The following is a 27,066-nucleotide window of genomic DNA, read 5'->3' on the forward strand; positions in this document are numbered from 1 at the left end:
CAAAACCGGATACTTATTTATTTAGAAGGGGCCTGCGGGAGAGGAGCCCTGAATCTCGAACGTCACTGATTTCAAGGTAAATGACTTCTCCGATTAGTCCAAATATTCCATCACGTTCTGGCTCTACTGGTACCGATCAGCCAAGCGCGTGCCGACATGTCCAGCCTTGGCTGCCTCCTCGTTGTGATGACCTGCGTGGTGTCCTTAGCCCCCTGGGGAGGGACAGCGGGTGGCGAGAGCCTTGTTATCTTCCAGGAGCGCCTGACACACATGGGGGTGGGGTGGGGTGGTGACGCACCATGGGCCCTACTAACAAATACCCCAGCTGAATAACAACTCCACCTCTGCCATCATCCCACCTGCACTACTAGGCCCCAAAGGTACGCTCAGGACCCGGGGGTGGGCAGGTCTCACCACCGGGACACGTGTGGTCGCTGTGAGCCTGACCGCCCGGCTTGCTCTGTCCCCTCCTTGCCTCGGGACCTCCTCTCCACTAGGTATTCCTTTTCCCCATTTTCCGCCTATTTTTCTTCCTCTTTCTGTTTCTCTTCTTCCTTCTGGAGTTCGAATAGGAGTCAGAAGCTGCTCTGGACACTGACTATCAGGGTGTCTCTTGGGCTCACTCAGTGGATAGAGACCCAGCAGAGTGGCATGAGGGCAGCTGCGGCTTCCCCGAGGACGGGGACCCGCGGAGCGGGGTGTGTACTGTGCGCACGTGATTGTGAAATACACGTTCACTGGCTTGAGTAGTGTGCCCCCGAGTTCTTGTCCGCCCGGAACCTCAGAGCAGGGCCTTATTTGGAAATCTGTCTTTTGCAGGTGTAATTAATTAAGATGAGGTCTGACTGAATTGGGGGGGGCACCCTAAATGCAATGACTGGTGTCCTTTTGAGAAGAGGAGAGGCCACACATGCACACTCAGGGAAGAGGCCATGGCAAGACAGAGGCAGAGACTGGAGGGCTGCAGCTGCAAGCCTGGGAACACCAGGGGCCACCAGAAGCTGGAAGGGGCAGGGAAGGAGCCTCCCCAGAGCCTTGGGCCTTGATTTCCGACTTCTAGCCTCCAGAACCCGGAGACAATACAATTCTGCTGTTTGTCAGCCGCCCAGTTTGCTGCAGGAGCCCCGGGAACCTAACATGCATGTAATAAGTCACTTTGAGAAACAGTCCCAGGGTGGCTGAGTACATGTGCAGTAGTAGGAGAGGAAAGCCCTACCTGTGTTGATGGCTGAAGCTTTTTGACTCGGCCTTTGTTTCACAGTCAGAGGTAAGACCTAAGTGCAAATGCATCCGGGAGAGGCAATGTACTGACGTAACTGAGACTGAAAACGATGCTCTGGGCCAAGCAGCCTTCTGAAACCTTCCTGTGGACACCAAAGGTGGCAAATATCTGAATGTGAGCAGACGTTTTTGTCGCATAACTGGACATTTCTCTGTACGTTTGGTTATGTTGCTTTTCCCAAAGAAGAAAATGAAAATTTCAGTCTGGGTTTGCAGATTTGGGGGCAGTAAATAAAGAGAATTGTTTAGCAGGCCTCACCTACCCCCCATCCACCTATTCCTCCAGCTTTGGACAGATTGTTATCACTCAGAACACACGGAATTCCTGATGTTTGCTGGAACAGTAGAGCACTTCAATTTCCCTCTGCTTATCTGGGGGTCTTTAAACTGTTTATATTCAGGATAGGTTTTATTGGGTATTTTTCTTCCTCTCACTTAAAAAACAAACTGGGAAATAGCCTCCAACTGGCAGTGAAATGTAAACAAATCATGAATTTTTAAAAATCCTCAAGTACATGCTTTGCTTCTCAGATAAGAAATAGAAAGATAACTGGAGAGTCGGTCAATCAAAAAAAAAAGGAAAATGGAAACGCTTATCACCTAATTGCACTGGCTTAGAAATAGGTGAAGATGGAACAAATCATGGAGCACAAAATAGAACATGTATTTCGAGAACTGTTTTGGCAGAAATCTACTGTGAGTTATTGCTAAATGGGTATAATTTCTGGTGAGCAAACATGTTTCCATTATGTTTCATAATTTTTAGTTTAAATCTGAAGTAAGTTGCAACAAGTGGTGTATGCTTTTAATTAGACTCAGCATTTGGACCCTTTCTAAATAATCAGTGCAAGATGGGGAGTGTGGGAATAGACTGAAACGTTAAAAAGTTTCTTCTTGATTAATTAGTAAATATAACCCTTAACTATTTGGAAATTTTAAAAATATAATTGAGAAATGAATAATAGTATTCTTGCAGCCAAGAGAGAGGATATAAACCCAGAAGAGTTATCACCAGCTCACAGGTGAGTCCTGAAAATTTGTCACGTTATAAAAGATGACAAATCTCAATTAATATTATTAATGGCAAAGCTCCAAGATCAGTCTGAAATTCTCATGATGGTGTGGAAATTGGCACACATTATTAGGGTGGAATAGATGCAAAAGACTAAAATGAAAAATCATTTTTATTGAAGTTAGTGTCATAATAAAGGTAGACGTGTAAACAGAAGCCTAACAGGTAAACTTGCTAAGCAGTCCTCTTCATCCCTGCTTCCAGACCTTTGCACCCTGGTATGCTGTGACCGGGAGACATGGGGTCTCAAAACTAACTCCCTGTGCTGGCACGTGGGGTGGGCTGGCCCTGCGTTCCTTTCAGATCATGGGCCACCATGACTTCGGTTCTCTTTTTCCTTGGTCAGATACCTACTTATAGATGCTGTGCCACTGTTTCCCTTTATGGGACAAGAAGCTAATGTTCTTCTCTGAAGTCTAAAAAAATGAAAGACTTTGTGAAGTCTGTACTTAAAAATGCCAAATGGTAATTAAAATACTTTTTGAATTGTTTCCATGTCTTGGCTATTGGAATAAGGCTGCAGTGAACATGTGAGTGCAAATATCTCTTCAAGATCCTGATTTCAGTTCTTTTGGATAAATACCCAGAAGTGGGATTGCTGGATCGTATGGTAGTTCTACTTTTAAATTTTTGAAATAAGCTAAATGTTCATTGACAGATGAATGGATAAAGAAAATGTGGTATGTACGTATAGCAGAATATTATTCAGCCATAATAAAGAAGGCAGTTCTATCATATACAACAAAAGGATGAACCTTGAGGACATTGTACTAAGGGAAAGAAGCCAGACACAGAAGGACAAATACTGCATGATTCCACTTATGAGGCATCTATCGATAAAATAGTCACGCTCACAAACAGAGAGTAGATTGGTGCTTGCCAGGGGCTGGGGAGGGAGAAATGGGGAGATGTAATTCAATGGGTATAAGGTTTCAGTTATGCAAGGTGAATAAGCCCAAGAGATCAACATGGTACCTATTTGTGCACTTACAAATCTGTCCAGAGGTTAGATTTCATGTTATTGTTCTTACTACAGTAAAAAAGAAACTTTTTGGAAATTCTGCCAAAGTTAACTTTTTTGTATATTGAGAGTCATAACTTTTTTTTTTAAGGTCAATTCATGGATTCCATGAATCCATGAATTTTAGGGTTTTTGTAAGAATCAAGGTGATGCTGTCACGCCTGTAGACGGAAGACATCCAACACAGGAAGACTGGGGGAAGGGAAAGCATTGTAACTTTCCTTCCCGGTCACTACACCTATAAGATACACCTGTTGAAGAGGACCATCCCAGGCAGGGGAGGAAAGAATGATAGAAAGAACAGCTTTATCCGTCCATTCATTTGTCCACTCACTCTCCACATTTAGTGAGCACCTACTGTGTGTCAGGCACTAGACTAATTCAGGACTTGCGACCCACATTCAACGTTCTCAATTCCTACAGCTTCTTGTTGATATGACACAACCGTGATTTTCAGAACACTCTTTCCAAAAGTGTTACATTGTGAAGATCTGTGTGGCAATTGAGATCATCAACAAAAACATATCTCTGAAAAGGCAAACATGAAAAAAGAAAATTCAGCGCTAACCTGACAACAAAGCCCCTTTTCAGATACACAACAGCCGAACTCTATCTCTAGTAAAAAATACATGACTAAGAACACTTGCCGTAAAACAGAGAGCAGACTGTCCTGGATGCCTGGACGTGACAGCACAAGGCATAGAGCCAGAACTATGGAGTCTAAATGTTAACCGTGGCACGTGGATACTTATTCCAGTTTCACGGTGCTTTCATTGACCTTTGTAAAAAGCTCATAAATATTAGGGGAAACAGCAAAGTCTTATATCTTGAAGCTCTTTCAGGCTCTTTGAACTTGAAAATCTTTGGCATAGTCAACATAGACTTCACTGAATTAGAGAAAATTGCAGGGGGGTTTATGAATTCACTCAACTGACGTTCTTAAATATACTCAGAGTTAAGGTGTCACATAATTGTTCCAGGCCAGAGAGCAGGAAACGCTGATTTCAAAGGTGAAGACCAGGCTCCGCTGCAGCTGCTGCTGTTGTAGTTGTTTTTTAGTTTGGGGGGTGGGGAGGGGGGAGTCGTCAGAATAATTGGAGTTTTCTTCAAAGTAGTGACTTAAAAGCTCTCGTTTCCGTCTCTTACCTGCCTACTCACATTTCTCTGCCCAGGGTGGCACCTCCAGGCTCTTGGATGAAAGTGCTGTCCTGGAAACCATTAAGTCAAGAAGTCGGTACTGAGTCGGCGGTAGCTTTTGTCTTGAGGATAAAAGCAGTCCTGTTTCTTCAAGTGCTGGGATGGCGTCCTGACCTGACCCCAAATTGGAATGGAAGCTTCTGTCACTTCTGCCCGAATCCCCAGAGAGCCAGGGCCAACTGCCCCCAGAGTCCCACCTGCTAGAAGACTCTCCTGTTCCGTGTCCTGTACGCTGGGGAACGGGCCAGGCCAGGCAGGGGCCTCAGTCATGCCACCCTGTCCACCGTCAACTGCAGACCGCGTCTGTCTTGGTCTCCTGCAGCACAGAGCGCCGCGCTGAGCTGGGACGTTGCCCCCTCGGCCAGATTGGGGTTGCACCAGCTGGGGAGACCGACCCAGAGGCAGCTGTCATCATGCAGGCTGCTGGCCTGGTTAGAACCTGGCCAGACCTTCTGGCAGGGGAATTGACTCCTAATGGTGACTTGCTAAACCAGTCATATGCTCTCTTTTGAGAAATGTCAACTTGAAGCAAAGGAAATGAATTCTCAGTGTCCGAGTAGAAAGTGGAAGCAGACTCATGGGGAGCAGGAACCAAAGGCAAGGGTGCCGTGGACCCCTTGGGTGACTGCTGGGTCATCAGGGTGGACGTTGGCCATCCAGTGGCCGTGGCCGTGCGTGGCACCCAACGGTCTGTGGGCATCTCTCTCTAGGAAGCCCCTTCCGTCTTAGCACCTGTGTGCTTCTCTCTCCCCTGGGAACTAAGGGCCTAAACCCGGGCCTCAGAAGACACGCTGGGCATGGGCCTTACCCTGGAGTGATGTGTAACCGGTGAGGAATCAGAACAAAGGAAGAGTGTCCTCAGTAGAAGCTGCCCTACCTTTCCCAACTCATTTTCTATCTTATTTTTGAAATATCCTCCTGGGTCAGGAATAGGAAGACATGAAGGTATTTGTTAAGTAAAAAACTATTGCCCACAAAGACTGCTGCATGCCCTGCCTGTGAGAGCCTTTGCTCTGGAGAGAGGGGTTCTGGGCGGAGACCTAATCCCCAGCTCATAGGGAGGATAGAGGACACCAACCGTGGCTCCTGGATGCTCTACTTGGGGATGTGGGGGGGTGCGTAAGGCGGGTGAAGTATGAAACGTGAATCCTGGTTACGTGGAGCCTGCGGCCGCTACATCTATGCTGCTGCTTCCGCTCTGGATCAGACCTTCCATCTCCCTGGGATGGGGACGGTGAGACCACTAGACGGTTCAGTCTCAGCCTTTGAGTTTCCAAGGGCTGCCTGGTCCCTGTCATAAAGAATGAGGAGCGGTGGGCTTCCCTGCTAGCGCAGTGGTTAAGAATCTGCCTACCAATGCAGGGGACACGGGTTCGAGCCCAGGGCCGGGAAGATCCTACATGCTGTGGAGCAACTGAGCCTGTGCGCCACAGCTACTGAGCCTGCGCTCCAGAGCCCGCGAGCCACGACTACTGAAGCCCACGTGCCTAGAGCCCGTGCTCTGCAACAAGAAGCCACGATGATGAGAAGCCTGCGCACCGCAACGGAGAGTAGCCCCCGCTCGCTGCAACTAAAGAAAGCCCACACGCAGCAACGAAGACCCAACACAGCCAAAAATAAATAAATAAAATAAAGTTATTTATATATAAAAAAAAAGAATGGGGGGCAGTGTATGACAGACACACTGAGGGAGACCCACAGAGACCACTGTGGGGGGACTGGAGTTCAGCAGCCCCTTTGGGGCTGAGGCGTGTGAAGCAAGGCTGGCGTCTGCTGTCCCCTCCTAGCCTCCTCCCCCGCTGTTCTCTGTTTGTGCCATCCAACGTCGCAGGCATCTAACGTGGTGACCTACCACTACTCTGCATCTGGGTTTCTGAGAACAATTAGGCTTTCCAAAGTGGCCCCTGTGCTCAGGAAAATTCTCAAACTTCCAGGGTGATGGGTGCTCCCATGGTCTGTGTGCTTAGTTAAGCTTGGTTAAACAGAGCTGCCTGGGAGTCTGGAGACTAAGCTCTGTGACCGTGCTGGGAACTGAAAATCGTGGTGATTGGAAGGACGATCTAATGTATCAATGGATCTGTAATCAATAGTAACTTCCGTGATGGTGGTATTCCCTACGTTCTCAGAATAAGTCATGTCATTTCTCTTTCTGAAGCACCCAACCTCTGGTCACCCGACCACATAACTCTTTCTTTGTCTTCTCTCATAGTGTCCTTGTTCCCCAAAAAAATCCAGCAAAGAAGTGAAACCTATTTACTTAGCTCTTTAAACTAAGATCGGATTTGTCAATACCGAGCAATCTGCAAAGCATCCTTTACCCAAGGACTGGATTGCATCGCCACCTGCTGGAGATTTCCAGCTGTGTACCCTTAGGTTTAAATATTAGCTCATTTACTTAATCGCTGGGTAAGGCAGTGATCTTCAGACTGAAATACCCATGGGCACAAGAAGACTTTTGAAGAAGGGTTCAGAAAGTTTTAAGGGCACCAATTTCCAGCTGCCCCAATTCCATGTTTTCTCTCTCCTACAGCAGATAAACCTGAGAACCTGCTGGCAGTGGAGCCACCTGCTGTCCTTATTGCCTTCCTGCATTCCTTTACAAGACAGAGCTACACAGACTGCAGGTTTGTGTCCTCCCGAAATTCATATGTTGAGACCTAATCCCCAAGGGGATGGTATTTGGAGGTATTTGGTATTAGACCTTTCGGGAGGTGATAAGGTCATGAGGGCAGAACCTTCATTAATGGGATTAGCGTCCTTAGAAAAGAGACCCCAGAGAGCTTTCTGCCATGTGAGCTTGCATGGAAAAGACAGTGTCCATGAACCAGGAAGCGGGCTCTCACCAGACACTGAACCTGGTAGCGCTTTGATCTTAGACTTCCAGCCTCCAGAACTGTTCGAAATATATTTCTGTTATCTATAAGCTATCCAGTCTTTGATATTCTGTTATAGCAGCCTGAGCAGACCCAGACACTCAACCCCGGGCATCGTTCTAAGTGCTGTACATTTATTACCTCTTTAAAAGCCAAAATGCTCCAAACAAAGGGACAATTTGAAATACAGTTTGAAAGTATGTTATGGGAGAACGCCTCCTCACTCAAGACCACCTGTCTGTTGCATGTTTTGCTTTATTTCAGGGGGTAGGAGATAGAAAGTTCCACCTTCTGACAATTAACGTTATATTTCCAAGTAAAAGAGTTTTGTATCAAGATTAAATTGTGCATTTTCTTAACTTTTATTCAGATTTGCAGGAGAAACATTTTCATTAACTTTTGTCAAATGATTATTAGCTACTGTAAATGCACATTCACTTTTTACTTGGACCCAAGCTTCCTCTTTGCTCTTATTTATTTCTACCACATGCCCATAAAATTTTAATATATGAGTAATGTATTATGGATTTTATTCTAAATCACTGTTTTTGGCTGTGTTTTTCACCGAATCCTGTCTCATTCGAGCAATAATCTCATTTATAGATAACTGAACTAATTTTTTTAAAGCCTAATAGATATGAGTAAAGGATATATTTCCAATAAATTACTTTAAATAGCTAAAAATTCTTTACCAAAGCGTATAATATATGTAGGTGGTTTTTTAAATCAATCATGTACTACTAATAATTGTAATGAGAATTTAGCCCAGAGGAAAGATTTAACACTTAGAACTTTCTAGCTATAGTAAATACTAATTTAAATTTTTATACATATTCTGTTGCAGAGAAGTATGATAGTATCATCAATAAAAGACTCTCAAGTATAAACGTGTTATAATTTGACAAAATTCTGTGAGGGATATGGATGGAAATAGAATTTCAAAGGAAAAACAAACCATGTAAAAATTTATTTCAAAATAGTTTCTTTCAAAATATTTACAGGGTGTGGGAAACTACATCCCTTGCAACTATTAAACTTGTTATTAAAACAACAAAGAATGTGGGAGGGGTAAAAGTTTTGCCAAATTTTGGGGGAATACTCTAACGGAGATAATCGTACCCCCAAGGATCCTTGTAAGGGTTAAAAAGAGAAGTAGTAGATGCTGAATAAGTAAATGGTGGGTCTACTTTCTTCATTAATTCCTAGGATTATTGGAAGACGAAATACTAAAATATTTCCCCCTCTCAGCAATGGTACTGGTGAAGGCTTGGCGAGCGAAGTGCCAAAGGTATGTGAGATTGCAACGCGCGCCCCTCAGGAGCCTGCGGGGACGGGAGCTTTCGGCGGGAGGGTTCGGGGTGTGTGTGGGCGCCCCCACTTCGGACCACCTTGCACTAGACCTCTTCTCGGACCTCACTGTGAAAGCACTAGGCGATGGACGGAAGGATGTCGCCGCCCAGGCAGGTGCTTCGGACCCCGCCTCCCTGGGTCTCAGTCCGCGCGCCCCCGCGCGCCCCCGCGCGCGTACCTCTCAGTGGAGGGGCGGGGCGACCGTGGGGGCGGGGCGGTGCCGTCTCCAGAAAGGCCCGCGATTGGTGGACGGCACGGCGGCGGGGGCGGGGCGACGCCAGCTCTCCGGACAAGGGCGGGGATTGGTGGGCGGGGATTGGTGGGCGGGGCGGGCCCGCGCCGGGGGCGTGACCGGGGCACGTGGTACGGAAGCGGCGAGGCGGCAGCGGCGGGCTTGTGAGGTGCTGTTATGGACCGCTAGGCGGGGAGGCTCCTGAGGGCGGCGGCTGCGGGGCGGAGGCCGGGAGCGTGGGGCCCCGGGCCGCCTCCGGGGGAGCAGGGGAGGCTGGGCGCAGCTGTGGGGCCGAGGACACAGGCCCGCTCCGCGTGTGGCCGGCCTGACGGGAGAAGAGGGTGTCGGGTCAAAAGGCCCGCTCGGGGGTCCGGGCTCTGGGGCGGCGGGGAGGACGCGCGCGTGCCGGTCTTTCGACCCTCCCTCGGCGAGGACCGCAGAAAACTAAAGCCTGTCTTTTTCAGCAGAGCCCTTGGCGGAAGCCTGAGTTTGGTGTCGCGGGACGGCCAGCGCCCGGGGGGTCAGAGGCCCGGGGTCAGGGGTCTCTAGACCCCGCCCACATTTAAGGCTGGGAGTTTGCAGCTGGCAGCTCTCAGGCAGCCTCCGTTTTCTCACCTGTCAAGTGGAGTGATGCCTGGTCCCGGTTCGGCCTGCACCGAGCCCTTGAGACCCTGGGCCTCGCGGGCAGGGCCTGCGAGCCGCCCGCGCCGCCGACACGGGATCCTCGTGCTGGCTCAGGGATCTGGTGCAGGTTTTATTCATGCCTTTGTCGTCCCTGGAGTTTGCAGGGAGAGGTGGCGAGAAGTAATTCTGTAGAACTGTACGTTTGGATTGAAGGTCTAGATTGGGCAAACCAGACGTCTCCACAGCTGTTTCAGTGGTTTTACACAGATTTGAAGCCATGATTCAGGCGTTTGTTTAGGGTACCATGTGCCTTGAATCAGGGCGGGACAGGATGGGGGCACTCAGAACTGGGAGAATCATTCATAGGCATTGCTGGGTGGTTCCAGGTGCTACCGTATCACTTCTTCCTCTCACACTAGTTTCACTGTTGAAGTTATGTTACTCCCCAGAACCTTAGATTCCAAGAGGAGAGTGAGGCTGGCATTTCTTTCGAGAGGGTAAATGTTTGCTTTTGCTCACTCCAGCTCAGTGCTTTCACCCTAATAAATGGAGTTCACCAGGGCATATAAAAGAAGTGGTGGTGGGCTTCCCTGGTGACGCAGTGGTTGAGAGTCCGCCTGCCGATGCAGGGGACGCGGGTTTGTGCCCCGGTCCGGGAGGATCCCACATGCCGCGGAGTGGCTGGGCCCGTGAGCCATGGCCGCTGAGCCTGCGCGTCCGGAGCCTGTGCTCCGCAACGGGAGAGGCCACAGCAGTGAGAGGCACGTGTACAGCAAAAAAAAAAAAAAAAAAGAAGAAGTGGTGGTGAAACGGGAATAACCAGAACTGTGAGTGGGAAGGAGAAATGGACCTGGCCTGACCTCTCTTACTGGGTTAGCAGTTCAGAGGAGCAGGTGCTTTTTCTCCGGCCTTGGTGAGGTGGCCTGCGGAGCTGAACAGTTGGTCTCGGTCTCTGTTTACTCTCCTTTGATAAAAGGTGCAGCTTAGATAGTTGAATCTTTGACTTTTGCTGGAAGGCCATTGGTTAATTGGGCCTCAAAGAACATAATATTAATGAGAATATATCACAGTGAGTGTGGGATTTGTGGCATTTAATGACCAGAAACTCAAATGAAAAGTACCTGATGTAGCATATTGTCCTGCTAAATAGGGTTTCTTTTGTGATTGAAAACTTTGACTTGTATGCTGTGCCTCTGCCTTCAGGGATCCCTGTCTTTGAGGTAAGAGCCTCAGCTGAAACCCTCTGAGTTGGCTGGAAGGTTGGTATGCTCTTTTATGGGTGTGGGAAGAGGATTGACCTTACTGAACTCACACTGCACTTCCTCGATCTGTTGCCAGGCTTCATGTCTCAGTGGATAAAGTCTCTCCTGTCTTTAGAAGTCACTTCAGAATCCTATACCAAGAAAAAGATGCTCTTTAACTCCAGTGTATCCACACGCAGGCGCTTTTCTGGCGTCCTGCTCCGTAACTACAGAGATGTAGTAGGGTCTTGTGACTCTGCAGCTGCAGTTCTGAAATACTTCCTGTCACTGCGGTGCTGAGTTTGCTCCCTGTCCCTGAGCACTTTCCTCCTGTCACTGCTGAGGTTTGAGTCTTGCCACGTGATGGAACCTGAGTTGTCAGTGGAGGAAGGGGGGAGAACCAATTTTGAAGGCGCCCATTCCGGGATTTTCCGTGCTTCATGTTGATTCCAGGTTTTAAAGATGAGTCAGGACTTCCCTGGCGGTCCAGTGGTTGGGACTCCGAGCTTCCACTGCAGTGGGCACGGGTTCAGTCCCTAGTTGAGGAACTATCAATAGGATCCTGCATGCCTCGAGACACGGCCAAACAACCGAAACAGATGATGGGTCACATGATTTCTTTTCCCCTGTATTTGTAAGGTGGAGCAGGACGTGTTGGGTCGCACAGAGCAGAAACTGGATGTTAGAAAATGCACCTGGGAGGCTGGAAGTTTCTTTAATCTTAATCGGGCCCTAGTGGAGTTTCATACGTTGTCTTGGCTGTTTCTGGGCCCAGGTTGTCAGTTTCCTTAAACTGAATTACGATCCTCTCCTCGGGCTTTGTTTGCTGTGTTGTTGGTTTGTGGCAGAGAGACAAGATGTGACATTTTTGCTGGGAGCCTTGGAGTGATTATTTCCTCTGTGGTAATAGTAAGGGGAAGTTGTGGACTTTAAGAGAGTAAAATTAAATTTTAAGAAACATTTTAAAATGCCGGTATGTCAGTGCTCCTGGGGAGTACCTGCTTTTAATTTATATCAGATTGTCTTCAACTGAGGCCCTTCCTTCGATTACCTTCCATTTGGACACACAATTCTGTGTACCTTTTCCTTCTGAAAAAAGAATGGAGATCAGCCTGAGCCTCTGACTGCTTTCCAGAACCACTGTATCTGCCGAGGTCACTTGCTGGAGTCCTCGTGACAACTGCATCCAGTGCTGGTCGGGGGGTGGAGTACAATTTATGATCCTGCACAAGTGCCTCCAGGCCTGTTGATCAATTGGACCCTGTCTCGAGGCAGCACTGACAGATTCTTCTTCCTTCCAAGAATCTCCAAGGTCTGCGGTCTGGTTGAAAGATGTCGGCCCTCACTGCCCTGTTTAAGTACGTTGATGAGAATCAGGATCGCTACATTAAGGTAAGGGAATGTTTATTCTAGTGAGCATTCAGGTTCAGTTTAATTCCATGGCACCCAGAGAAACTTTCAAGAAGCTAACATGAATTATGCTGTTCTAATCAAGTGTTAAAAATACTGTCTAGATGGAGAAAGACCAACGCTAGTGTGATCTCACATGTGGAATCTGAAAAAGTTGCGCTCAGAGAAGTGGAGAGTCGAACGGTGGTTGTCGGGGGGTGGGGAACTGGGGAGGTGTTGGCCAAAGGGTACAAACCTCAGTTACAAGATGGGTAAGTTCTGGGGATCCAGCGTACTGCATGGTGGTTATAGTCAGCAATACTGTATCGTGTACTTGAGTAGATGTTAAGTGTTCTCACCACAAAAAAAAGTAACTAAAAAAAAAAAATAAAAAGTAACTGAAAAATGTGTATTGCCTAGAGGTCTTTTCCTCTGCTTTCTCATTACAGTATATAAGTTGGCTTTTGACAGAAACTCTTAATACATGTTTCTAGAAATGGCAAAGCTAATTGAAGATTTTTGTTTATTCTTGTGATAGATATAAAGCACTATTTTACATTTAGCATGTTTTAAATGATTTGGTAATGTTATGCATTAATCTGTTTCTTGATGTTAACTTAAAGAATCATACGTTAAAATCGCCCTTGGTAGACATATTTCAGGTGAAATCTTTAGAGTTGTCATTCCAAAACTTATATTTTAGAGAACTTGGCCATCGTCAGGATGATAAATAAGCCAACTTGGACTCTGAAAATATTGGGTATTTTCTGTATCTTTCAGTTGTAATTTTGTCAGATGCAGATATAAACGTGTTTGTGGAACTTTGTACATGTTACACTCACGTCACTCCTAATGGTTAACGATTTTCCTGTCATGCTGTATAGCTCTTGGTGTAGGGTCAGTACAGACAGTCCCTTTACATCTTAAGCAAAAAGCAGATGCCATGGAGCTCTTCTTCTGTGTCTGGGCAGCATGTTCCAAATGGAGTGGCCGTAGGTAGCAAGTGACCTCTGTGGGCCTGACAGTGGCACACTTGTGAGTACTTTCCTTCCTCAAGGAGCAGCTTTTCAGAATCCCATCTGCTTATTATCCACAAACAGAAACTTGCAGAATGGGTGGCCATCCAGAGCGTGTCTGCGTGGCCGGAGAAGAGAGGTGAGATCAGGAGGATGATGGAGGTCGCCGCTGCCGACATCAAGAAGCTGGGGGGCTCCGTGGAGCTGGTGGACATTGGAAACCAGAAGGTAGGCGGCCGGCAATCTCCGCGCTGCAGAGCCACAGTGAGCAGGTTTACTGAGGAGTTGATAGGACTAGGCTAGTTCTTACATGTCTTTGCTTCAGATAACCTGCTGGTCTTTCAAACAAACAAAGAAGGCCTGATTTGGATGCTAAACTGTGATTTCTTGAGCTGGATTAGAGAGAGATTGGTGATACTCATCACTGTTCTCCAGGGAGGAGAACTGTTGAGTGTTATCTAAGCAGAAGTTAACATAATGGCCATTCTGAGAGGTCAGTCAGCCTTCAGACCAGGAAGTTGCGCTTTGCCAATCAGATGCAAAACTAATGGAGACTCCCACTCACACCCACTGTGTCCCCAGTTGGTAGAAACAGCACTTTTCATGACTTGGTTCCTGGAAAAGGGCTACTTTATGTGTGGGACTTGGGGCTCAGTTGCATTTTAATGCAGGATTCTGACAGATTCTAACTTGAATGAACAGTCTCATTTTATGGTACATTATTCCACTATTTTCCTTTCAGATGATTTCAGTCCCGTGTTAATTACATGTTTCATGGCATGCATTTTCAAAGTTCGCAACGCTCTTTTGTGTTGCAGTGATAACTGGGTTTGGTTTATCTTGGTTCTCTTGCCTGATGATTTATGTGTCCGTTGAAACCATATCCTAGGATTTCAGATATGGACACTCAGCTCTTTTCATAAATGGAAGGACCCAGAGGCCCAGGTGGGCTCTGTCGCCCTGGGAACCAATAAAAGGCCCATGGCAAAGGAGGTTAAAATCTGGGCCTTCCGCTTCCCAGTCCAGTGTTGTTTGTGTGAGATTTCTTCTGACCACAGACTTAATAGTTAACTGAAGATTACGTAAGACACCTTAGAGCTTCATGGCACTTTGCCCACTCATGAGAGGCTAAACCAGGTTTCTTTGAGTTAGTTTCTGTTAGGAGCATACTTGACTTGCTTCCTCTTCCTTTTTTCCTAATACATTAAAAAAAATCTAGGTGGCAAATAATTTTTAAGAGTTGTTTTGTTAAAATGTATGGATCTATTCTGTTTAACACGGATGTAACAGTGCGGTTCTTCAGAAAGGACCTTCCATGAAAGACTAAATGACTGCCACACTATTTGAGTTCCATGATGCCTACTTTTATCAGGGAAGGAGCTGGCAGCTTTCATCACTGTTAGAGAAGCTCTGCCGAGTCCTCGTGGGGTGCAGCCATAGCGCATGTGGTCCCCTCTGCCCATCAGTTCATCTGGCAGCGGTGTTGCCCTTTTCTGGAGGTGGTGGTGACTTGGGGCAGGTGTGGGGTGGCTGTCAGCACTTGTACGCGCAGAAGCTGGGGTACCTTCAGGCTCACGGAGGAGAGATGATGTTGGGAGCCCGGTCCCTGTTGGGCAAGGCTCAGGGGCCGGTGTGATGGTGGGAGGGCTGATTTGGAGCTCTTGGGAGCAGGAGCCGTCACGTCCGGCCTGCCTGCAGCCCAGCGCTGCCCCGGGCGGTGGCGGGCCCCGTCCCTGAGGGCCCAAGCGCCAGACAGAGGAGCTCAGCAAATGGGACAGTCATGGCTCGTGAGCAGAGCAGTGACGGAAGAGCCCCCGGCGCCGGTGCAGTGGGTCAGGGGTCGGGAGCTGGACTCGTGTGGTGGCTGTTAGAATGGGTGGAAAGGAGGGAGACACGAGGACCCCGTGTCACAGACTTGTGCCCAGACAGGTGCTGGGAGAGGACAGCACGTTCTCCCTGTAAACACATCACTGTGTCCCTCGCCCAGGCCTTGTCCTGTGACATCTGAGTAAGTGGGGAAGCCCAGAGGGAGATTTGCAATTTGCGGCATGAATATCTATGGGCCCAAGTGGCTTCTTAGAAAATGCTGAAGTGTTTCGGAGGAGCTGCCTGGAGCAGAGATTTATTTAGAGAAAGCCTGTTGTTTAAAAATCACTTTCCTATGAGGCGAGCTAAGGGCCAGCTGGGACCGCAGCGCTCCGTGTCTTGTGTGACCAGGTCAGGGCATTTGGTTTCGAGCACGGTTCTTTGCCCTGGCAGCTACAGGCCGTCCTCGCGAGGACACAGCCCCAGGGCAGCTCGCGTGCGTGCGTGGCGAGGTGGAGTCCAGGATTGCGCATGGGCAGCTGCAGGGTCAGCAGCAGTTACTTAAGTTGGCATTTATGAGTCGAGTGTACTGGAAAGACAGATCCTATATCCTGAGAGCACTCGGCGGCCTGGAACGTTCCCTGATGCGTGCGCGGACACGTAGAGGTGCTTACTGCCCCTGGGAGTTTGGAGAAGGACACTTATACTGGCCCATCACCAGCTTTGTACTGATTTGCTTGTCGGTTTTAGCTGCTGCTCATTTTACCTCTTAATTGTAAGTCGTTACCATAGTTTCATTACCAGTTAGGTTTGTGTGTTCTGTTTAGTTACGTATGTTTTCAGAGCGTTTTCTAATAACTAGCCTGACACCCAGGTGTGTGATGGCTCCTCTGTGACTCATCCTCGCTCTTGCAGTTGAAACTCAGGACGTGCTCCTTTCACCCTCCCTGCCGTTGGGGCACTTCGTAAGGACCTCGGGTTGTCCTCTTGGACTGCAGGAAGGGTGGGGAGGATGGGGTGCCGGATATTTTGCAGGGCCTTTAGTGGGCCGTGGTTTACCAGGAAAGGTGCAGACGCCCAGCTGATGTGAATGTTGGAAGGGACTGGAGTTTGATGTGGGGCTTGGCGCTGACTTGCCTTCGTACACCTGCATTTCTACCCTAGATGAGGAGGGAATCCTGTGATTAATATCTGTACCCCGTTCCTAGGGGACTGGGAGGCTGCGGCCTTTGGGAGAAGGCTCAGAAGGAGTCCCAGCTACTGCGGCTTGATGCAGTGTGGCCTCCTGCAAATTGCAGTTCCTCATACCCTGGTCTATGGCCCTTTCTGTGCGTGATTGTAATTTACATAAAAAACTTCAAAGTGTATCTTCTGCTTTAAGATTACAGTAGTTTTTATACATTATTTTAGAAAATAATGAACTAAGCTGCATCCCAAACTCAGCCTTTGTAATATGTTTTGTTACATAAAAGTTTTTTTTGAAAATCAACCTTAAAAATTGACCAAGCCACCTGCAGTTGGTAAACGTAATTCACTCTCTGTGCTCTGATGAGATGGGGCGCGTTTGGGGTGGTGTGGCCGTAGTCCAGTCTCTGTGCTCCGGATTATGGGAAAGTGTATTCTTGTTAATTAATGACTCGGTTGAACAGTATGGTCTTGAGCTCTGCAATAGAAGTGGTTGATGAGAACACATAAGATTGTCCAGGGCACGTTGATAACATCTGCTGTCAACACCACCCTCTTCACACAAAGCCTGTCCTCCACGGCCTCCTCTTCTCCCCCAGCTCCCTGATGGCTCGGAGATACCACTTCCGCCCATCTTACTCGGCACACTGGGCTCCGACCCGCAGAAGAAAACGGTGTGCATTTATGGACATCTGGACGTGCAGCCGGCAGCCCTGGAGGACGGCTGGGACAGCGAGCCCTTCACCTTGGTGGAGCGAGACGGTAGGGACGCTTCCCCGAGGAAGAGGACTTGTGGCATTTGCTTAGGAGGTACACCCGTGGCCTCTGGGTTGTCTTTCCAGAGCTGGCTGTTTGTACACGATCTAGAAATTGGGTTCTGGAAGCCTCATGCGTGTGCATCCATCCTTGAAACCTCCAGAAGCCTTCCTTTCTTTGTGGAACCAGGTCTCCGGGGCCTTGGGCCTGCTGGGCTTCCCTCTCCTGCTGCTGACACTTTCCCAGGAAGCCCGATCTGAATTGAGGCGGTGCAGCCTCCCAAAACCTGGGATCCAAACCTGATCCGATTCGCAGCTGCTTCCGTGGCACATTTTAGCAGCTCCGTCAGGTTTTAGGGAAGCGTCGGCCTTTCCCCAATGCCTGCTGCCCTGGTGAGGATGGCAGTGACGGCTCAGCGACGCCATCGAGGGCTCCTGGGCTGGGCCCCGGGGGCACCTCGCGCACCTCTTCACGGCCCCCCGCACTGGCCCCTCTTCTCGCTGCCCCCCAACCTGCCCCGGGTAAAGGCTCCTCCTGCCTTCGTCACTGAACCTCACGTTTCCGCACTGGATGCAGCCTTTCGCCACATGGAGCAGCCCCTTCGTTTGTGCCTCGTCCCCTTGGGCCGAGTCCAGACCGTCTTTAAAAAGAAAAAAAGCCTTTCTTGCGGGACACGCTGAGTTTCTGTTGGAGCTTCCCCAGCTCAGGGACAGTCACGTCATTGCTGTGCACAGCGGTCCTCAGGGTGCGCTTGCTAACGTGTCCTCAGTCCAGGGCCTGGGCCCCCGCCCTTCCTCTCGTCCCCTCTCCTCTCTCCCAGCGGCGCCCCTCCTCCCCTCCCCTCTGCACCAGGACCCCCCCCCCCCACGGAGGTCATCCTCGTCCCGCCCCTTCTCTTCCCCTTGCAAGGCCCTCCCCTGGCCTGTGGAGGCGGGTCCTGCACCACCTCCCGCCCTGCCCCACAGCGGTGCCTCTTGGGGGACCCAGTGGGCCCCATCTTCTCTCCCCTCATTGCGCCTCCTCCTGTGCCAGCCCTGGTCTCCTACTGCTCAGCCCCTCCCTGACAGCCCACCCCTAGACAGACATACAGACACGCAGGATGGAAGAACCTGGAGCGCCCCGTAGCCCGGAGAAGCTGCCCCCACACGGCTGCTGGCGTGCCGGGCCGGGGGTGGGCGCTCTCGGCCTCTGTCCGCCTCGGCCCTCACAGCCCCGCTCCCTGGGGTCGCTTGGTCAGTGTTTGCCACAGGGATGAGGATGCGTCTTAGAAGAGCTCTTTAGCTTTTGTGAAAAGCAGATTTAGTTTAAAAAAGAAATCCCCAAGGCAGTGATGGCTTTAAGCCCCACACGCCCGCTTTGGGGCAGGTCAGGTTGACCTGCCGAACGTTGAAAACAGGCTAAGGGTGAGGAGAACAGAGGACCGACCGACCGGGACAGACTGAGGCCGGGAGGGGCCCCCTGAGCACGCGGCGCCCGGGGTTCTGGCCTCCCTCGGGCCTTACGCTGTGTCTGGTCTGGGAGGGGGGTCTGGGCTTGTTTCCCTCGTGTCCTTCAAGGTGGCCAACGCCTAGCCCAGACACCTGCCTTTGTACGGGGGTCCCAGAGGTGGCTGTGCAGAGGGGAGGTGACTGGTTACACTGGGGAGGGGCAACATCCTGTCCTTTAGTGATAACCTAGAGAGGTACGTGACGAACGTCAGTTCTGTTCTTCATCAAACTGGGCTGTGGTGTGGGTGAGACTGTGGTTCTCCTTGGTCGGTGCACCTGCATCCAGCCAGGTTTCCCTCACCCGCTGCTGCCGGCTGGCTGTGGACTGGATTTTAACACCCTAGCCAAGTGGCAGTGGTCCCGCGGAGCTGGGTTTGCAGCCCGCGCCCTGAGGCGGCGGGGACCTTGGCTGCACTCCCGCGCTGCTCTTAGATCCGGCGAGTTCTCTGGAAGATCCTAACAGTCGTGTTGGGTGGAGACTCGGGGCTTCTGATAGAATGGAAACGGGGCTTCTGACACGAGGAAGAGGCTTAGGACGGCTGCGTGGGGTCGCGCTGGAATGTCGTCAGATGTTCACTGAGAGGTGCTCCTTTCTGTGCGCTGCGACCATCACCTGATGAACTTGCTGGTTGCTGTTCCAGGCAAACTGTACGGGAGAGGAGCCACCGATGATAAGGGGCCAGTGGCCGGCTGGATGAACGCCCTGGAAGCCTTCCAGAAAACGTGTCAGGTACGCTGCCCACATCTAGCGCCCGATTCACCTGCTCCACCTGGGGATGCAGAGTGGGACTTTCTGTTCCCAGAACAGCCCGTAAAGATCAAAGAGCACGGGCCAGGAGACAGCAGGCTTCCCCCGCCAAGCTGTATCAGCACAGCTGGGTCATCTTCCAGTTTATAGGTTGTTTTCTAGTTTGAGGAAACATTGAAGGTGCATTGATTTTACAGTTGTCCCAAGGTCACCCTGTTGGTGACTCAGCAGGGACCCAGGCGGGTGAGAGTTCTGGGCTCTGACCGCGCCTGGGAAGTGGGTGCTTGCCAGGGCGTGACCCAGGCCCTGTGCTAGCCGACAAACCCTTACTTTCTCTGTGTGGTTTTTATCCTCCTAAAAGTAAATTTGATTTTTAAAAATATATTTCCTTAGGTGAAACATCTGCTCCTTGTTGAAAGTTTGTAAAATACAGAAAAGTAGAGAGAAAAAAGAGGTGCCTAGAATCCAGGCCTCGGAGACTTAACATTTTGTTACTGACCAATCTTCTCAAGAATTCTTTTTAATCTAATTGTGACCATAACGTATAGGCAGTTTCTGCATCTTGCTTTTATCTTGTGTTGCGATAAGAATGATGAGACAAGCATTTTTGTCAGGACGTGCGGTGGTAGATCTGAAAAGGGTTCGAGGGAGCTGGGCTTGGGCTGGGAAGGCCCCTCTCCTCCAGGGCCCCTGGGATCAGCGCGTGGCCAAGCAGAGGGGTGGCCGTGTGCAGGGCAGAGCTGCCCAGCGCACCTCCCCTCACCCCTGTTCCACTGGAGTGGCAGGGGGGCGGTGCGTGTGGTGAGCAGCACTGTCTGGGGGCAGCTCTGAGCTAGGACCCCGCAGACCTGAGTCCATACAGGCCCAGCCTTCCGTGGCCTTTGGCATCGCCTCGCTCAAGTGTGGCTTCACGTTCTCTCCTGTGGAAGGGCCACGTGCCTCACAGCACAGCCTTGGGGAGACCTGGAAGGCCACCGAGCAGGAGCCAGGTGGCATCTTAGGGTCACTGTCAGCTCTGGAGGAAAAGGGCCTGCAGTGCGTGGAGCGCCTTCTGAACTGGGGGAAGCGCTCTCTCGCTCTTGCGTGCGCTGCTGGTGGCCACGCAGATGAGGCTCTGGCTGTCTGTGTCGTGGCCTTTGTTTTAGAGGGAGCGGCTCAGCTTTGCTGGAGACTCAGATTCGCGCTGGGTGAGCGCAGAGACCCCAACGAGTGGCACATGTGGTCGGGCTGGGAGCTCCTTGGAAAGAGTCCTTCTAAGGGTGACCGGCCGAAGCCACGCTTGTCCCCTGGTGGCCCAGTGCCTGGGTACTGAGGGTCTGTGTGGGCCACACACAGCCTGCCCAGTGGTGGGTCTGGAGGAAGTCGGTTATTTGAAATTCGTGACTTCACAACATTGGGTGGCTTCCTAGCTGTTGCTTCTAAGTCCGTGCGTGCTGAGTACCTTCCTTCACCGGTCTCCTGCCCAGGAAGTCCCCGTCAACGTCCGCTTCTGTCTGGAGGGCATGGAGGAGTCTGGCTCCGAAGGCCTGGACGCGCTGATCTTTGCCCAGAAGGACGCGTTCTTTAAGGATGTGGACTACGTCTGCATCTCCGACAACTACTGGCTGGGGAAGAACAAGCCCTGCATCACCTACGGGCTCCGGGGCATCTGCTACTTCTTCATCGAGGTCTGTGCCGAGTCGTGCAGGGAGCAGCTGGGAGGGCTCTGGGTGCCCACGCTTTCTCCCGTGGTTGGCGTTTCCAGAGTTCTGGCATTTAGGAAGCACCTTGCTTTGCTTGTTGAGGGAGCAGATTTTGATTTCGAAAATGGTCGTGTGAATGTTCTTTGCTCACTTTACTGTCGCGTGGTAAGAACGGGCTCCCGTGAGCAGCCAAGCAGGGTGGCCGTGTGTCCGCAGGTGGAATGCAGCAACAGGGACCTGCACTCCGGCGTGTACGGCGGCTCGGTGCACGAGGCCATGACTGACCTCATCATGCTGATGGGTGAGCGTGGGCTCCGTCACCGCGTGGCAGTTGGGCAGGAGGTTGGTGCGGGCACTGCTTCCAGGCTGCTTCATGCCTTCTGTCCCTCCCTCCCCACCCCCCGACTGACTGTTCCCTTTAAAAGACCCCCATGCTTCATTTCTGCCTCCCCTCTCCCCCACGTCGTCTCCGTGGCCCGACTTGGGCACCCCGCCTGCCCTGTCACCTGGCATCACGGCCGTCCTTCCTCTGGACGCCATTGTGTCTTACGTCCCTGGAGGGCGTCTGCTCGGTCTAGTTGACACTGACTGGCCGCAACGGTCTCCTGTGCACTCAGCCCTTTTGAGAGCGAGGCCACGGCTGCCTTGCCCGGTGTCCCCCCGGTGCACGGCCTCGGCCCGCCGTGTGCTCAGTCCTGTTTCCTTCCCTGGCGGGCGGCGGCTGCCCTGCATGGAGTCGACTTTTCTGGGACTGGAGTCTACCCTGCCCTACTCGGTTTTCTGTCCTCAGCGTGGGAGCAGGTAGTTTCTCGTGGGACGTGCCTTAAACAGGACATGATGGACAGAGGAGTGGTTTTCAGGGCGGGCCTGTGGGAGCTCGTTTGCTCCGTGTGTATCCTGCTCCGCGACCATGGACGGCTCACCTACCTTCCGTGTCTCCATCCCTTTATCTTACACGGAAGGTGACCCCACTCTCCTCCCTGGGTTGTTACGGTAACAAAACGGCTTAAGAAGTGCGTGCACGCCGAGTGCCCATCCTCTCCGCTCTTCCAGGCTCCTTGATGGACCGGAAGGGGAGGATCCTCGTCCCCGGCATCAGTGAGGCAGTGGCCTCCGTGACGGACGAGGAGCTGGAGCTCTACGACAAGATCGACTTCGACCTGGAGGAGTACGCCCGGGATGTGGGGACAGAGACCCTGCTGCATGACTGCAAGGTGCTGCCCGGGCGCCGCGAGGCCTGCCCCCGCCGGGCTGGCAGCGTCCCCGGTCCTGGGGCCCCGGGGAGGAGGCTGAGGGCTGGGCGGACTCGGGCGCACCCCGGGCACGGGAGCAGCCGGATGGTGCAGGCGCCGGAAGGCACCACGCGCCAGGCTGGGAGCTGGGAGCTCTTTAACGTGTCAGATGTCGACTGTGGAGAGCTCGGAGCTGGGGCACGTCTGCAGAGAGGCGGGGGCTTTTCCTCATTTGCACGCGCGGGGAAGTCGCTTTACCACCCGGCCCAGAGATGATTTAAGCCGTTCCCGATGGAGCTGGGTGCTGAGGTGGAAACCATTTGCACAAAACGTTTACTTAACTGTCAGGAGAAAATCATGTTGTGATTTTTCTCTTAATTAGCTTAGTTCCTGGTTTCTAAGGTGTGAATGTAAGTTCACGTGGTTAACTAAGCTTTCATTGAGCCACAGCGGCAGGCCCTGGGCAGGCAGGAGGGGCACAACCGGGCTTGGCCCTTGAGTGTCACCTCTCCAGGTGACAGACGGGCAGAGAAGCTTAGGGGGTGTGCGGAGGCCACGGTGGTCTGGCCTGGCGCCTGGGGGCAGGGGGGAGGCCTCCTTAGACAGGAGTGCCACGGGGCCTGCAGGAGACAGGCGGGGCCGAGCGGCAGAGCGGGCTCAGCTGTCCCGCTCGTGGGCGGCCAGTGAGGCCCGGGGTTCGGAGTGAAGGTGCCTGACGGAAAGGCCTCTGGTCTGCCGAGGAGCTCGTGCGCTGCCCTGGACGACGGTGGTGTGACTGGTGTTGAGTAGAGGGACGTGCTGATGAGACCTCTCTGGGGACAGACTGTGGGCAGGGGGTGTGGCAGCATAGGGGCTGAGGCACTGGGGCTGGGGGGCCGTGAGGCTGCAGGGGCGCTGGGGGGACGGGGAGGCAGGACTTGGGACCCCTCAGGCTCAGGACACATCGGAGAGGACCGAGCAGAGTAAGGATTTCACAGGCAGAGCCGAGACGGGTCCCTCGCGGACGGTAGTTGGTTAGGTCCTGACGCTGTGACCAAGAGAGACTAGTCCCGGGGTAGGGACGAGTCTGGGGAAGGTTGGGCTATGGACACATTTGTATTTCCTCCTGCCCCGCTGCCTTCCGGTAACGTTTGCCTTTGCGTGAGGTGCCTGCTTAAGGGCCGTGTCTGCTCCTTCCAGCTGTCACTGGGCTCTTTGGTTCACAGACATGTCCAGAGTTATGTGCTGAGTCGCAGAGGAAGCCCAGGGGTTCGGGCGGCGGCGTGTCCTCTCCTGATAACGTCGCGTGCCACCGCTGGGACGAGAGGGGCCGTGTCAAGTAGACGCTCGCGAGACGGGGGGCTGCCTTGTGCCAGTCCCCACGGCAGAAACTGCCGGGCTTGTCCGTGGGCACTGGCCTAGGACATGGTACACGGCCTGGCTTGCCCTCCTCGGGGAGCTCGCCCCACCCTCGGTGTCCTGTAAGCCCAGGACCTAGGATGGCCGGGGTCATGCCTCCCTCCCCCTCCTGGTGCCCCTGGCTCTGCAACAGCCCTCATATGCGTGGGGCCGGCCAGAACACCGTGGCTCCTGTGTGGTCAGTTCTGTTGACCCGGGCGGTGCGGACTCACTGGGAGGCGCGGAGAGGACACGCTTGCAGCCATCCTGGATGCGCAGGGCCCCCGCTTGGGGGGCTGTTGTAGCGGCTGCTGGGTCGCTCTTGCCTTCCTGACGGTGTGTGGACCCCAGGCTGGCCGGACTCCTCCATGAGCAGGCGGTGCCGTCTCCAACCCACTTTGTCGTTTTTCTGCAGAAAGACATCCTGATGCACAGATGGCGGTACCCGTCCCTCTCCTTCCACGGGATCGAAGGTGCCTTCTCTGGGTCGGGGGCCAAGACCGTGATTCCTCGCAAGGTGGTCGGCAAGTTCTCCATCAGGCTCGTGCCAGACATGACTCCTGAAGTGGTCACCGAGCAGGCACGTGGGGCGCGGGGGCGCAGGGAGGGCGTGCCGTGCGTGCAGCGCCTGCCGCCGGGGCTCTGGGCAGCAGGAGAGTGCGCCTCCGCCCGCGCAGCCCTGTCCTTGGCTCTCGCCAGCTCAGCGATTGCTGGGATAAGCAGTTCAGAGCTAATCAGAGGTAAAGGTTGTATGAAAAGGCATCCTGTGCGATTGGCCTCTGTCACTGCTGAGGCGTGCTAAAATCTCACCTCTGACCTCATCCAGAGGCTCAAGGCAGTTGCTGACTTTGGGCTGCATGTGTTCTGGTGGGAGTCCACGGGCCTTTGGTCCCTGGTGAGCGGCAGAGGGGGAAGAGTCCAGAGGGGGAGAATCCAGAGTGGGGCAGCGTCTGGTATCTGAAAGTCAGCCAGGCTTGCGGGGGAGCAGTCCCTCGTCCTCACCTGGGAAGGTTTCATGGAGAGACGGAGTCAGGACCTTCCCTGTTGGGAGGGGAAACTGAGGGCCACTCTCCAAGCCTAGGACTGAGATTTTCTCATCATGAGGTGACCCTGGGTCAGCACCTGGCTCTGTTTTTGCTTTAGATGTAATCATTTTTGTAAAGCAAGTTAAGGGGCGTTTTCTTTAAACTTGATTTAAGTGTTATCATTATATGGGATTTAAATATTAACATCATATGGGGATATCTACGTAAAGGGTGAATTGCTTGAAATTAAAACATTACCTTTTACCTTAAATAACTGAAGTTTGTTTCATGATAAAATCCCTTTTTCTGCTATCGTAGTTATGCAGATCAGTGTTTAGCAGCAGCAAATGAGACTCATTGTAGACCCATAGACTCACTGTAGACCCCTTATAGACCCATTGTAGATGACTGTGGGCTCACCCCCAGAGACTGCTGTGGAGTAGATCCCCAGCACTAGATCAGAGGCCAGGCTTGTAAGACGCTGTCTCTCCTGCCTGTGCTTCAGGTTACGAGCTACTTGACCAAGAAGTTTGCTGAACTGGACAGTCCCAACAAGTTCAAGGTGTACCTGGGCCACGGTGGGAAGCCCTGGGTATCCGACTTCAACCACCCTCATTACTTGGCTGGGAGAAGAGCCCTGAAGACAGGTCAGACGTCCTCTTTGGGGGCTGATAGGCGCTGGTGGATTGTGGGCGTGTGGCTGTGTTGGCTCTGTCTCTGTGCGGGCTGGGCTGTGCCACCTCCAACCTTGAGAGCGGGGCTGCTGGTCTGGACTTGGGGTTGCGGGCCAGTAGATCTGTGGTGGATCCCTGGCCTCGCAGCCCTAAAGCTCAGTGTCTTTTATTCCATTCTCCCTCAGTTTTTGGTGTTGAGCCGGACTTGACCAGGGAAGGCGGCAGTATTCCTGTGACTTTGACATTTCAGGAGGCCACGGGGAAGAATGTCATGCTGTTGCCCGTGGGGTCAGCAGATGATGGAGCCCACTCCCAGAATGAGAAGCTCAACAGGTGAGGGCAGAAAAGAGGGGCCGTCTTGGGGTGACTGGGGTGGGCCAGTCAGGGACTGAGGCAAAGGAAGGCCCTGCTTGGAGGGCAGGGGGAGAGCACAGAGCCCTGGGTGTTAGGACACAAGGTGGAGACTTTGCATCCAGACATACAGGGAGCAGCTGTGGTCCAGTAAGGCCCTTCACACTAAGTACCAGGTGAGAGCCGCACGTTCCGTTAGACCAGGACCAGGGATGGTCCCTGGTGGGGCAGTCGGACTGGACTTGAGAACCAAGGCAAGCAGCACTCAGGGCCAGCACGCCGGGACGGTGGGACGTCCGCTTCCGGGAGGAATGCAGCATGTGTGCCCGGCCCTCGGGACACCAGCCAGCGTGGTGACTGTTCCTCCCTGTCAGGCACAACTACATTGAAGGCACCAAGATGCTGGCTGCGTACCTGTACGAAGTGTCCCAGCTGAAGAACTGAGCACCGCCCTCCTCCCATCACCTCGCGCTCTTCCCGTCGCTCAGGAACGTGGAAGCCCGTCTCTCTCCTTTCCCTCTCGTCAGATTCTCCAGGCATCCGGCAGTGGACACAAGACCACATCTCAGGATGGAGTTAACCTATCCCGGCAGCGATCAATGTTCAGTCCTGGGGGCTTGTAAACGACCCTGGGTGACAGCTGAATTCTCAGTGGTGTCTCCAGAAAATAGCCGAGGCCTAAAAGCACAGGTTCTTCTGTAGAAAGTTCTGGTCGATGTCTCCTGGGCTGAAGAGAGGCCTTGGTGCTTCCTGGTCCCACCTCTGCCCCCAGAGCCAGGGTCGCACACACCTGGAGCATTGAGTCGCGGGCACCTGGTGCCTCGAGGGCCATCCTTTCTGTCCGCTGCTGTCTTGGGCACATTCTGTCCTTTTCTCGAGACCTTAACTGTTACTGGTGTTCCACATCTTCTCTTTACTACGATCCCTCAAAACCTAAACCTGCTGGGAGGGTTATCTGATCTCAATCTGAGTTGCTAAATAAAAATAAAAACTGAGCCTCTGGAGGAGCTGCTGCCTGTGTGCCTTTCTCTGCGCAGCCCCGTGCCTGTGCGCGGTGAGGTATGCGGTGCGGGCTGGCGGGGTTGAGGTTCGGGCTCAGAACGCCAGTGCCCGTCTCGCTCGTCCTCTCCTGTCCCCACTCCTGGTGCTGCCGAGCCACAGAAGAGCCTATCAGACTGGTTTAAACAGCAGAGTCCCCCAGCCCAGCTGATGGAGGAGGCCACACTAAACTCCCCCGAAGGAACCGGGCCCTTGTTTATCGTGAAATCTGTGTTTTGTCTACTTTGCTGACCCTCCTGACTCATAGGCCGGGACTGGCATGGGGGACTGGGGTGCTGTTTGTTGGGCCCTGTCACACCTGACACTTAACGGGATGGAGTGGAAGCCATGCTTTCCGCCCCTGGATCTCTCCTTCACTGCCTGGGTCCTCCTCAGCCCTGGAGTCACC

General features: G+C 52.3%; 1 protein-coding gene across 3 annotated transcripts; it reads left to right on the forward strand.

Moving 5' to 3' along the window:
* The first annotated feature begins 9,127 nt into the window (after positions 1-9,127).
* CNDP2 (carnosine dipeptidase 2) lies at positions 9,128-26,620 on the forward strand. 3 transcript variants are annotated; one of them, XM_082668250.1, is made up of 12 exons: positions 9,128-9,195; positions 12,194-12,283; positions 13,381-13,524; positions 16,887-17,049; positions 19,172-19,260; positions 20,745-20,945; positions 21,177-21,261; positions 22,014-22,174; positions 23,985-24,149; positions 25,100-25,241; positions 25,454-25,601; positions 25,994-26,620. In XM_082668250.1, exons 2-12 carry the CDS (start codon positions 12,224-12,226, stop codon positions 26,061-26,063), a joined length of 1,428 nt encoding a protein of 475 aa, XP_082524376.1. In that variant the 5' UTR covers positions 9,128-9,195; positions 12,194-12,223; the 3' UTR covers positions 26,064-26,620. The 3 variants fall into 3 exon arrangements, with proteins under 3 accessions (XP_082524376.1, XP_082524377.1, XP_082524375.1); XM_082668251.1 differs by lacking the exon at positions 9,128-9,195 and adding an exon at positions 9,590-10,477; XM_082668249.1 differs by lacking the exon at positions 9,128-9,195 and having other exon boundaries at positions 9,591-12,283.
* The last annotated feature ends 446 nt before the right edge of the window (positions 26,621-27,066 follow it).

Source organism: Grampus griseus, assembly GCF_964374135.1.
Source record: "Grampus griseus genome assembly, chromosome: 12".
NCBI classification, from domain to species: Eukaryota; Metazoa; Chordata; class Mammalia; order Artiodactyla; family Delphinidae; genus Grampus; species Grampus griseus.